Source organism: Urocitellus parryii, chromosome 4 (assembly GCF_045843805.1).
Source record: "Urocitellus parryii isolate mUroPar1 chromosome 4, mUroPar1.hap1, whole genome shotgun sequence".
In the NCBI taxonomy this organism is placed as follows: Eukaryota; Metazoa; Chordata; class Mammalia; order Rodentia; family Sciuridae; genus Urocitellus; species Urocitellus parryii.
This window is the reverse complement of record NC_135534.1, coordinates 17,586,527-17,600,210: the sequence shown is the minus strand read 5'-3', so window position 1 is coordinate 17,600,210 and position 13,684 is coordinate 17,586,527. Positions and strand designations below refer to the sequence as shown.

Below are 13,684 nucleotides of genomic sequence, written 5' to 3'. Positions count from 1 at the left end.
ACTGCAGTTATTACTTTTTGGTGCATAGGTATTTTAATGTTAACTGATGACAAACACAATTCTGGAAATTGACAAATCTCTGTAGTAGGGCAAAGCAACATGCACTTATCCATTCATTCATTTAATAAGTTCTAGGATACACAGTCATTACCAAACAAACTTTGATCAATATGTCCTATGTGCTGTATAAAAAAATGGCAACAGATACAGGCATGAACATTTATGCAAATTTTAATTTTTTAGTAAATTTGACCAGAGAAAACACTCTTAATTATTTTAATAAATTTATAGAGAAAATGTGAGGCACATTAATATTTTACATATGAGAAAGTACTTTGTTTAGGTGGGGTCACAAAGATAGATGAATTTCCCTATGTAGATCTAGGAACAAAGTAAATTCCAGGCTAAAATTTAAATATAACAACAATAATTCCTAAACTGGAAGGCATTAACCTCTCAAATTTAGACTGTAGAGATGTGAAGTGTTTCTCTGAAAACTGTGAGAATATGGGAAAATCACCTCAAGTGATCTTAAAACCACTATGTTTTAAGAAATAATCTTCTGAATGCAGCAATCACGTCCTGGTACCTGAGAGTGTATATCACAGGATTGAACATAGGAGTCACTATGGTGTAGAACAGAGAGAGCACTTTGTCAGTTCCTGCAGAATGGCTGGATTTGGGCCTGAAGTAGGTAATGGAAGCTGATCCAAAAAATAAAACTACAACCAGCAGGTGGGAAGAGCAAGTGGAGAATGCCTTAGTGCGTCCTTGGGCTGTTGGCAACCTCAGAATGGTGGCAATGATCTTGGTATAAGAGACAAGTATCAACATGAAAGGTACTGCCCCAACCAATATCACTACTACATAGACAGACACCTCATGCACTGAGGTGTCCCCACAGGCTAGCTTTAGAATGGGAGGTATGTCACAGAAGAAGTGGTTGATTTGGTTAGTATGACAGAAATGCAGAGAGAATATCTGGCATGTTTGCCCTATCTGGACTGGCATTCCCCCAAGCCAGGAGCCAGCTGCCAGTAGATGGCACTTCTTTGAGTTCATGACCAGAGGATAGTGCAGAGGGTTGCAGATGGCCAGATAGCGGTCATAGGACATCACAGCCAGGAGGAAACTTTCTGCAGTTCCCAGTACAAGGAAGAAGCACAACTGGGTGGCACAGCTCAGTAGGGAGATGCTTCTATCCTTGGTCCAAAGGCTGACCAGAATCCTTGGGAGAGTGACTGAAACATAACAGATTTCCAGTATAGAAAAATGTGCCAGGAAAAAATACATGGGTTTGTGCAGCGCAGGGTCCAGCCTGGTGATTATGACTATGAGACTGTTCCCAATGAGGATAGCCACGTAAATGATGGAGAACACCCCAGGTAGAAAGCCTTGGAGATTTGAAAGTTCAGAAAATCCCAGCAGAACAAACTGCACCACTGTGGAGACATTGTCATCGGCTTCTTTCTCTTCATGCTTCATCTGTGGGAAAGATTTAACCAGAAGTACAAATCATTTCACTGTGTTGGGCTTTTGTGTTATCATGTATAATCAGTGATGATGAATATTCTGAATTTCCTGGACCCTGAGGGAACAAAAACTATCACTTCCTGGTGTTCTGAGATTATAGGTAAGCAATTTTTTTTTTTTAGAATAGATGAATGTACCCATATGAAAAATTTTAGTATTTTTTTTCATTGTTACTGATATTACACTTCTTAGTCTACATGAGAATAGATATTAAATTTAATTTTAACATTCATTTGAACACAAAAACTCAATATCTCAATTTATATTAAATATAGCAACGATTGCATTGTTCAGTGGCCTTTTCTTTTTCTGAGGGGGATCTCAAAAGTATTTTCTACTTTTATCAGTCCAAAATCAATTTTATTTTCAAACACATATTTTTGTCTGAGTTTTAAAATTGTGGATGTGTAACCGATGTGATTCTGAAACTTGTATTTGGGGTAAAATGGGAGTTCATAACCCACTTGAATCAAATGTATGAAAGATGATATGTCATGATCTTTGTAATGTTTTGAAAAACCAATAAAAAATAAAATAAAATTGTTCTCAGAAATGAATGAAGTTAATTTTATATGTTTTGTTTTTATATGTTGAGGATTTCCAAACTCCATTTCAGGTTTGAATTTCTGTATTTCTTGGTAATTTTATTATTAAAAATAATAGTGAACTCTCTGTTATACATTGTGGAAAATTATTTTTTGATCACATATTTGTATTTACTTAGACTTTTTAAAAGTGGTAATTTATAAATTTTATTCAGATTTTATAGTGTTGAGAAAAGGAAATCTAATTGTCCTTTTTGTCAGGGAAAGCTCAATAGGGAGAAGTGTGCACACATTCATCTATGCTCCTGAATCCAAGTCTGACTAGAATGCGCTCACTTGATTTACACCTTTATTGTTTGAAAAAAGCAGCAACACAAACTCATCTCTGAGATGATTTTATATCAGTGCTCACTGTGCTGTACTTTGCTGATCTATTTTGTTCAATTAAGTCTATTTTTTTATGCATGGGAGTGCATTCATGTGTGGAATTATCCTGGAATGTGATTGTTTGCGTTTCCTATGTTCTGTCCCTATCTCTGGTCCTAAATAATGAGTCTCTCACAATTGCCTACACATTTTATGTGCATTGGATTGCACAATTGCTTTAGAAAATTTGATTTGCCTACCTATTGGACAAATTGCATGGAAGTCACATTGACTGCTTCATTGGACCAGTCCCAAAGGTGTAAGACTGGTTCCCAGACCAAATGCAGACCTTCAGCTGTGACTGAGCATGTCTTACACGTATGTTTTGGTTCATGTGCATGTGATAGAGATGGGAGTGAGGGTGAGCAGGGGTTTTTGTAGTTTTGTTTTTGTTGTAAAAGTGGCATTTTTGTCTCATTGTTTTGAGGAAGTGCTAGATAACATCCACTTCATGTGTTAAGTCATTTCAAAGCTAAATGAGACTAACTCACTCCAAAGGGGAGGCATATCTCTAATCATAGGCAGAGACTGGTTAATTGTGGACAGTAACCAGATTTCAACTTCAAAAATGTATAGACAAATTTGTGAAGGTAGCAATGGAGGGCATGAAATTTGGGTATCCAAAGGATTTTCTGTGACTTAGAGAAAAAAAATTAATTATTCATTAATTTTTTCATCTTTTATACATTTTCATCAAAAAAATTAAAGTAAATATTTGAGGCATGTATATATATATATATATATATATATATATATATATATATATATATAGTCTTTCACAATTTTATGTCTCTTAATTAATTAATAAATTAATTTGCTCTGCTAGAGGTTGAATCTGGGGCCTTGAACTTGGTAGGCAAGCACTCTATAACTGAGCCACATTTTCAGCCAGCCCAGAATGTGTTTTTTTTTTTTGTTGTTGTTGTTGTTGGTTAACAGAACTGTGGAGATTAAAAAGTGGACAGATGGGTGAGTTTGATTAATCTGTACTAATCCTAGTTAATTGTATGTAGTCAATTATATTGAAAAGAAGGATATTCTAGAAAACAAAATTATTCTTATTTAAAAAGAAATAAAATTATTTGAAAGTTTTCAGAATAAAGGACTCATAGATGTTTGAGGATGTAAGTTTGACACAGGTGTATATGTATGAAAAAATCCAAATGTACAATTATGTGCATTAATTACAATTACAAAGAAGGAAACAAAAATAAATAGGTTCATCCAGTAGAGAAAATGGATGAAATTGAGTTTGTGAGATAATCAGTAATCAGTCTCTAGGAATGACATTTCAAAGATAGGATTTCAGTGTGATAATTTTCACGAAGTGTTTCTCTATAGTGTTCTGTGTATTAATCACATTTCTTTCACTTATTCTTTTCAAATTCAGTCAAGAGACTGATACAAGAGCAATGATCAAAACAAGCAGGAAATAACTTTGATAATGGCAGGATAAAATGCAAACCAATTTCAATAATACCTGTTACCTCCCTTGTTTGTTAATAATTGTAACACATAGTAGCAACTTCAATGTTAGCATATAAAATGATGATTTTAAAGAAAATGATGATAGTTTTTAAGATCCAGGCTCATTAGTTTAAGAAGCACTTTACATTTTGATCTCCTTGATCATACAATTACTAAAGCCAGAAAAATACAATGCCTTTCCAAGTCAGTGTTTTCCTATAAAAATATTTTTTGTTCAAAATTTTCTATATTTAAATGTTAAAAATACAGAAACATAAAATAAATTTGTTTTATACAACAGTATTGATATATTCATTATATTTACACACACACACATATATATATTATATATATATATTATATAATATATATATATATATATATAATGCTTACCTTTATTTTCTGATTAAAATGTAAGAGCTAAATGAAAAAGAAGGTTATTTCTCATGTCAGGTAATTTATTTCTTTGAAAAAGAGGCTAATTACTTTCTCAGATATAGTCCATTGTCAGAACTACTAATGCTCTTTAAGTAGTAAATATTCCCTGCTCTAGGGATCAACTCCTTTCCCAAGGAGACTTCTAACTGAACTAAACCATTCTATTGCCAATCAAGGAGTTTGGTACAACAACCCGAAACCTGTCCAGCCATATATTTCTTCATAATTTCTCAGCCTGTCTTTTTTTTTTTTTTGCGTGTGTATGTATGTGTGTGTGCTTGTGTGTGTGTATGTGTGTTTGTCTCTGTGTGTGTGAGATCATTAAGAAAGCTGGGCCATGAGAACATCTAAACATCAGAGTGCTGTAAACACTTTACTTAAGATATAAACTTAGATTTTTTAAAAAGATAGAATTATGCAGTGTCTACTGCTGGAAAATTTTTCTGTCATTAAAAATTGAGATGAGAGAGTTATGGGTCTGTTCGCACCCCTATGTCATCTTGAACACGAATCTTTCCTCACCACATCCAGCCTGGTCAGGCAGGTCACATCACACTCCAGGTTACAGATGGGGAGACATGGGGTAAAGTTATCAAGAGGATCGCTTCCCTATTCCTTTCAGGCATGTGACTGGAAAAAGGCATGTAGAATTTCCTTACAAAACTCCTCATGTTAAATTTAATCATTAGACAAGAACCTGGAATAGAAGCTACAAAATATAATTTTCAATAAACTCTCATGTGACCAGTAAGACATTCTATAATCACAACCAGATCTCTATTGTCAAAATCTAAAGTTCAAAGTAGTGACTACATTCAGTTCACTGTAAAGGACCAGCTCAGGTTAATGCTTCTCTCATGTAATGATTATAACAGGATGGAACAGAAATCTGTAACACCCAAAAAAAACTAACCCATTTAGACACATCATCACAAAACACAACAGAGAAGAACATTTGGTATAGCTGTAGCAAACGGGAATAGATTTATACATCTTTAAAGACTGATAGAAGTACAAACTTGGTTTAAAAGAATTAAATGTAAGTACTGCACTACCACTATTCAAATGTAATATTTTTATTCACCAATTTTTAATTTTGTCATCTTGAAATTTATTTTATTTTATCTTACATCTAGCTATTAGGACACATTTGTAGCAAAATCTCATTAGGGGTTTAATTTTTACCTTAATTATGGTTAAAGATAGTGTACTACATTAATGTGATTACTTGGCTTCTATATTCCACATGTACATTATATATTCAACTATTTTGTGCATTTTTTTGTTTTTTCAAGCTGTTATCTTTTAGGAATTCTTTACATTTTTCTCCCCATGTTTCCTTTATGGATTATTATTTGGTAACATAGTTAAGAACTCTTGCTTAGTCAAATTCATAAAGATTTAACAGTTTTCTTCTAGTAATTTATAGTTTTTATATATTACCTTTAAATCTATTATTAGCCTCCATTTATTTTTTTAATGAAGATAAACTTTTATATTGAATTTTTTTTGCTCATATCTATGTGGGTTTGTGTGGATATTCAATTCTTCCAAATGATGTTTTTAAAAAACACCTTTTGTTCAATTGAAATCATTTGTACTATTGTCAAATATTAGTTACCCACATGTCCTCAATGGATTAGTGGAAAATCAGAGAGTTATAAAGGTGAACAAATTTGTCAACTGCACTCAGGTCTTAAAATCTTGGAAATTATCAAAGGCCTATAGTAAACTGTAAACTGTTTCATAAAATAAAACTGACCTCAATAAGAATATTTAAAATCAGTAAATTTTACAATGTGACTGTATCCATCATCTGTTCTCAGCTACATTGATTAGAACATCTACCAGCACTGTGTATGCCAAAAATATTGGCTCTCTGTTGTCACTAACAGAAGAGTTTCACATTCTAAGATTATTGTTAAAAATTGTAACAAATTTACTGGCAAATGTTACTAGGAAAACTATAATAAAGCTATTCCTAACTTACTTCATAGCTTGGAATAGATGAAAAAGTAATTCAATAAAGGTAACTGAAGAATGAGAAACATAAAGTGGGAATTGATAAAAAAGTACTTATTCCTACTCATCTGAAAGGCTAGGTGCTTGAACAAGACACCATATACACTCACAAGGGTCCAGACCATTCATTCCTGGTTCAATATAAACTTATAAATTTAGGGGAAAAAATTGAATTCCAACACATTTTTTAAAAATTTCTTACACTGTATCTCCTAAACACACACACTTGTATCAGCAAAGGATAGACTTTCTCAGTCAAGATGAGTAAGCACAACATATTCTCTGACCACTAATTACTCTGAGTTATAAGTGATACAGAGGAATTCGGAATGAATATTATCAAGAATACAAGTAACAATAAATGTTGGTGAGGATGTAGGGAAAAAATGTACACTCATACACTGCTTGTGGAACTGCAAATTTGTGCAACCCCTATGAGAAGCAATAAGAAAATTCTTCAGCAAACTAGGAATGGAACCACCATTTGACCCAGTCATCCCTTTCTTCAGTATATACCCAAAGGACTTCAAATCACCATACCACATTGACACAACCCAATCAAGGTTTACAGCATCTGAATTCACAATAGCTAAGCAATGGAACCAAACTAAGTGCCATTCAACAGATGAACAGATAATGAAAATGTGGTATCTATTTATACACAATGGAAAATTACTCAGTCATAAAGAAGAATGAAGCTATGGCATTGGATGCAAATGGATGGAACTGGAGACTGTCATGCTAAGTGAAATAAGGCTGTCCCTTAAACCAAAGGCTGAATGTTCTCTCTGATGTGTGAATGCTAGCATACAATAAGGAGGGGACATAGAATTTCACTGAGTTAGACAAAAGAATGAAGGGAAGATGGGGTTAAGGGAATAGAAAAGCCAGCAGAATGAATCAGACATGACTTTCTTATGTTCACATGTGCATATGTATCTCAAGAGATTTTTCAACCCAGAACCTCAAAGCCAGGAGATCATGGAACAACATATACCAAGCTCTGAAAGAAAATGTATTCCAATCAAGAATCTTATGCTCAGCAAAATTAAGCTTTAGATTTGATGATAAAATAAAAACCTTTCATGATAAACAACAGTTAAAAGAATTTACAACTAAATCTTGTACTACAGAACATTCTTGGGAAAGTATTCCATGAAGAGGATATGGAAAACAATGATGAAAAGCAGCAGAGGGAGGGATTACACTAAAGGAAAAAATAATCAGAGGAGAGACCAAGTCAAGTTAAATACCAAAAATAAACAAAAATGGCTGGAAATACAAATTATATCTCAATAATAACCCTGAATGTTAATGGCCTCAACTCAACAATCCAAAAGACATAGGCTAGCAGATTGGATTAAAAAAAGACCCAACAATATGCTGCCTCCAAGAGACTCATCTCTTAGAAAAAGGCATCCATGACTAAAGGTAAAGGGTTGGGGAAAAATAATACCACTCAAATGGACTGTGGAAACAAGTCAACAAGTCAAGATTTCAATCCTCATATCAAATAAAGTAGACTTCAAGCTAAAGTTAATCAAAAGAGATAAAGAAGGACATTACATACTGCTCAAGGGAACCAAACACCAACAACACATAACAATTATAAATATATATGCCCCAAACAATGGAGCATCTACGTTCATCAAACTCTTCTTATGTTCGAGTCAAATAGAACACAACATAATAATTTTTGGTGACTTTAACATATATCTTTCACCACTGGATAGATCTCCAAACAAAACTGAGCAAATAAACTATAGAACTCAATAACACAATCAATAACTTAGACTTAACTGACATATATAGAATATTTCATCCTTCAATGAGCGAACACACTTTCTTCTCAGCAACACATGGATCCTTCTCTAAAGTAGACCATGTATTATGCCACATAGCAACTCTTGGCAAATATAAAAAAGGAGAGATATCACCCTGCATTCTATCAGATCATAATGGAATAAAATTAGAAATCAATGATAAAAAAAGAAATAAAAGTTACTGCAACATCTGGAGACTAAATAATATGCTACTAAATGAACAATGGGTTACAGAAGACATCAAGGAGGAAATGAAAAAAATTTTAGAGGTGAATGTGAACACACGTACAACATATAAAAATCTCTGGGACACTATGAAGGCAGTTCTAAGAGGAAAGTTCAATGCATGAAGTTCACTCCTTAAAAGAAGAAAAAGTCAACAAATAAATGCCTTAGTATTACATCTCAAAGCCCTAGAAAAAGAACAAAAGCAGTAAAAGACAGGAAATACTTGAAATCAGAGCTGAAATCAAAGAAATTAAAACAAAAAAAATTTTAAAAATTGACAGAACAAAAATTGTTTCTTTGAAAAATAAATAAAATTGACAGACCTTTAGCCATGCTAACAAATAGAAAAAGAGAAAAATATCAAATTATTAACATACATGATGAAAAGGGAAATATCACAACAGAAACTACAGAAATACAGAAAATAGTTGGAAATTATTTTGAAAACTTGTACTCCAATAAAATAGAAAATATTGAAAGCATTGACAAATTTCTACACAAAATTTAATTTTAATACACAAAATTTAAACATTTAAACATTGACAAATTTTTACACAAAATTTGATTTTAATACACAAAATTTAAACATATCAATTTCAAGCAACAAAAGTGAAGATACCATCAGAAGTCTACCAACCAACAAAAGCCTGGGACCAAATGAATACACAGCCGAGTTCTACAAGACCTTTAAAGAAGAAATAATACCAATACTTTTCAATTTATTTCAGGAAATAGAAAAAAAAGGAGAACTTCCAAATTCATTCTATGAGGCCAATATCACCCTGGTTTCAAAACCAGGCAAAGACATATCAAAAAAAGAAAACTTTAGACCAATACCTCTAAAAACCATAGGCTCAAAAATTCTCAATAAAATTCTGGAAAAAATAGAATACAAAATATATCCAAAAGATCACACAACACAATCAAGGGGGAATTATCTCAGGGATGCAAGGTTGGTTCAACACACAGAAATCAATAAATGTAATTCATCACATCAATAAACTTAAAGATAAGAACCATATGATCATCTCAATAGATGCAGAAAAAGCATTTGACAAAATACAGCACCCCTTCATGTTCAAAACACTAGAAAAACTAAGGATAACATGAACATATCTCAACTGCTAAGAATATGAAGCATGGAATTCACTTATCTTAATTTCTAGGACAGCCTGGTACCAGTGACAGTGTGATTTCTGCTTTAATCAACAACTACCAGAAGCATCTCCTTTATGCCACAGTCATATTAGCATGGTCTTGCTCATGCACTTCATGCCAAATTCAATTTTCAATATAAAGCAATAAATAGTAAGGGACATACGCATATATATGTTCAGGAATAAAATACACATGTTAATAAATGTAGAGCACCAGTATAGACAATGGAGGATGCATATAGGTTAATAAAGGAAAAATATTGTATTTCTGGGATAGGAGCTAACATGTTCATGCACTGTGTGCTCTATCCTATCACAGCTAAATCTACAGGATGGAATGTTTCTCAGATACATCAAAAATAAGTATTATTAATAATAGATGCATAGGCATTTTTGTTCTCTTAATTTACAATTTTTTCCTCAATGTTATCTCACATACTTAATAATTTTAAACACTTCAGAATGGTTTAAAAACATGAAAGAAGAGGTGAGTTAATGCAGTTCAGCTGTGAGAGTTTTACATGTTCCTGAAAATAGCTTCCAAGACTTCCTTGCACATTTTTTTTTGAGAGAGAGAGAGAGAGAGAGAGAGAGAGAGAGAGAGAGAGAGAAAATTTTAATATTTATGTTTAGTTTTTTCGGTGGACACAACATCTTTATTTATATGTGGTGCTGAGGATCGAACCCAGAGCCGCACGCATGCCAGGCGAGTGCACTACTGCTTAAGCAACATCCCTAGCCCCTTCCTTGCACATTTGCACTCATAAATAAAAAAAAAAAAAAGTAGGTTTAGAACTGGCTGTTGGCGTGCAGTAAAGAAAGAGATGAGGGCTGGGAATGTGGCTCAGGGTCAAGGACAGTCCTAGGATACATAAGATGCTAGGTTCAGCACCACTAATAAATAAATAAATATATAAAATGTGGAGGACGGAAAAATGATTATGCAAGGTATTCTGGGTCCATAACATGAAAGCAGAAAACATATGATTAAAACAAAATCAGTTTTGAAAGACAATAGTATTGTATTTCATCATGTGCTCTCATGGCAAGTTATAAGGATGAGAATGAGACCTGAATGCATATAAGAATTTTTTCTCATCTTTTTATTTTTCCTATACATTTTGGTATTGGTGATTGAATACAGGTACATGTGTGCTTTACAATTAAGATCACAGTCCTTTCTTTTTTATTTTATTTATTTATTTATTTATTTATTTATTTATTTATTCATTCATTTATTTTTAAGACAGGTTCTTGCTATCTTGTTGAGGATGTTGCAAACTTGCAGATTCAGGTTAAACTTTGAAATCATCCTGCATCAGCCACCTGAATTTCTGGGATTACAGGCATGCACCACTTCACTTGGTGTATGAATCTTTTATTTTGATATTATTCAGGAAGTGTTCCATCTTGGTGCATAGTTATCAAAATTCTTACTGATGGCATAAATATAAGGATTTTTCCAAAACTCTGTGGTAAGACAAAGTAATATCAACCTATCCATTTACTCATTTTATTATTTCTTGAACAGACATTCATAACACAACTACCTTCAGTAACTATGTCCCAACTACAATATAATAAAGAAGAATTTTCAGCCTATACAGGTGTAGAAATTTAGGTAAATTTCAACCTTTCTTTAAATTTGATGTATAAAACCTAACATTTTGAATTCTGCTCACACATTTATAGGACAAATGTAAAGCATTTTAAAACACTATGTATGAGAAATCACTTTATTTATGGGGGATCAAAAAGACAGACAAATTTCTCTAGACATATGTGAACAAAGTAAATTCCAGGCTAAAGTTTAGATATAACAAAAATATATCATAAGTTTGAAGGCATTGCCCTCTTAAAAGGAGAACGCAGAGTTGAAATGTATCTCTGATAGCTGTGAAAATATGGTAAAACATCCTCAAGGAATTAAGGAAACTTATGTTTTAAGAAATAATCTTTTGAGTGCAGCAATCACTTCCTGGTTCCTGAGGGTGTATATCACAGGATTGAACATGGGAGTCACTATGGTGTAGAAAAGAGAGAGCAGTTTGTCAGTTCCTGCAGAATGGTTGGATTTGGGCCTGAAGTAGGTAATGGAAGCTGTTCCAAAAAATAAAACCACAACCAGCAGGTGGGAGGAGCAAGTGGAGAATGCCTTAGTGCGTCCTTGGGCTGTTGGCAACCTCAGAATGGTGGCAATGATCTTGATATAAGAGGCTAGTATCAAGACAAAAGGGACTACAGCAGCCAACATCACTACTACATAGACAGACACCTCATGCACTGAGGTGTCCCCACAAGCTAGCTTAAAAATGGGGGGTATGTCACAGAAGAAGTGGTTGATTTGGTTAGTACGACAGAAATGCAGAGAGAATATCTGGAATGTTTGCCCTATCTGGACTGGCATTCCCCCAAGCCAGGAGCCAGCTGCCAGTAGATGGCACTTCTTTGAGTTCATGACCAGAGGATAGTGCAGAGGGTTGCAGATGGCCACATAGCGGTCATAGGCCATCACAGCCAGAAAGAAACATTCTGCAGTTCCCAGTACAAGGAAGAAGCACAATTGGGTGGCACAGCTCAGTAGGGAGATGCTTCTATCCTTGGTCCAAAGGCTGACCATAATCCTTGGGAGAGTGACTGAAACATAACAGATTTCCAGTATAGAAAAATGTGCCAGGAAAAAATACATGGGTTTGTGCAGCACAGGGTCCAGCCTGGTTATTATGACTATGAGACTGTTTCCAATGAGGATAGCCACGTAAATGATGGAGAACACCCCAGGTAGAAAGCCTTGGAGGTTTGGAAGTTCAGAGAATCCCAGCAGAACAAACTGCACCACTGTGGAGACATTGTCTTCGGCTTGTATCTCTTCATGCTTCATCTGTGGGAAAGAGTGAACCAAAAGTACAAGTCATTTCAGTCTTTTGGGCTTTTAGGTTCTCCTGTATAATTATTTACATGTAAATAGTTATATGTATATAATTATTTACATGTAAATAATTATATGTATATAATTATTTACATGTAAATAATTATATATATATATATATATATATATATAATATTTTACAAAAAAAAAGCGACAACCCCAAATCATCTCTAAGATCATCTTAAATTACTCATTTGCTCCCTGTACTGTATGTTGCTGAGCTCATCTCTTTCATTAAGTCTATTCCCTCATGTGTGGGATTGAGTTCATGTGTGGGATTATATTGTAGTATGATTCTTTGCATTTCCTTTGTTCTGTCCTTATCTTTGGTCCTAGATTATTAATTTGTTAAGATTTTCTACACATTTTGTGTGAATTGGTTTGCATAATTGTTTCAGAAATTGATTTGCTTACCTACTGGACAAATTGCATGGAAGTCACATTGACTGCTTCATTGGATCAGTCCCAAAGGTGCAAGACTGGTTCCTAAAGAAATGCTGACCTTCGGCTATAAATTGAGCATGTCTTCCATGTATGTTTTGGTTCATGTCCATGTGATAGAGATGGGAGTGAGGGTGAGAAGTAATTTTTGTAGTTTTATTTTTCTTGTCAAAGTGGCATTTTTTTCTCATTGTTTTGGGGAGGTGCTAGATAATATCCACCTCATGTGTTAGGTCATTTCACAGCTAAATGGGACTAATTTATTGCAAAGGGAGACACTTCTAATCATATCCAAAGACTATTTAAGTGTGGACAGTTACCAGATTTCAACTTCAAAAATGTATAGACAAACTTAGAAATATAGAAAGTAGCAATGAAGCGTATGAAATTTGAGCATCAAAATGACTTTCTGTAACTCAGAGAAAGTTGAATATACATTAATTTTTACCATATTTTATAGTATTTTCATCAAAATATTAAATATTTAAAGACTATAATATTTATAAATATATGTGTGCATATATATGTATAAATATATATGTGTATATATACACATATATATATGTATATATATATATACACACACATATGTATTCACACACAATCTTTCACAAGTATATAAGCCTTTTAATTTTTATTTACTTATTTTGTACTGCCAGAGATCATCTGGGGGCC

At 33.5% G+C, this 13,684-nt stretch overlaps 2 protein-coding genes across 2 annotated transcripts; both read right to left on the bottom strand.

Moving 5' to 3' along the window:
- Positions 1-540: 540 nt before the first annotated feature.
- LOC113175343 (olfactory receptor 10AG1-like) lies at positions 541-1,503 on the bottom strand. The gene has a single exon (XM_026379614.2). It carries the CDS (start codon positions 1,483-1,485, stop codon positions 541-543), a length of 945 nt encoding a protein of 314 aa, XP_026235399.2. The 5' UTR covers positions 1,486-1,503.
- A 10,072-nt stretch (positions 1,504-11,575) lies between these two features.
- On the bottom strand, positions 11,576-12,538 carry LOC113175341 (olfactory receptor 10AG1-like). The gene has a single exon (XM_026379612.2). The coding sequence runs from the start codon at positions 12,518-12,520 to the stop codon at positions 11,576-11,578; it is 945 nt and encodes a 314-aa protein (XP_026235397.2). The 5' UTR covers positions 12,521-12,538.
- Positions 12,539-13,684: the final 1,146 nt, after the last annotated feature.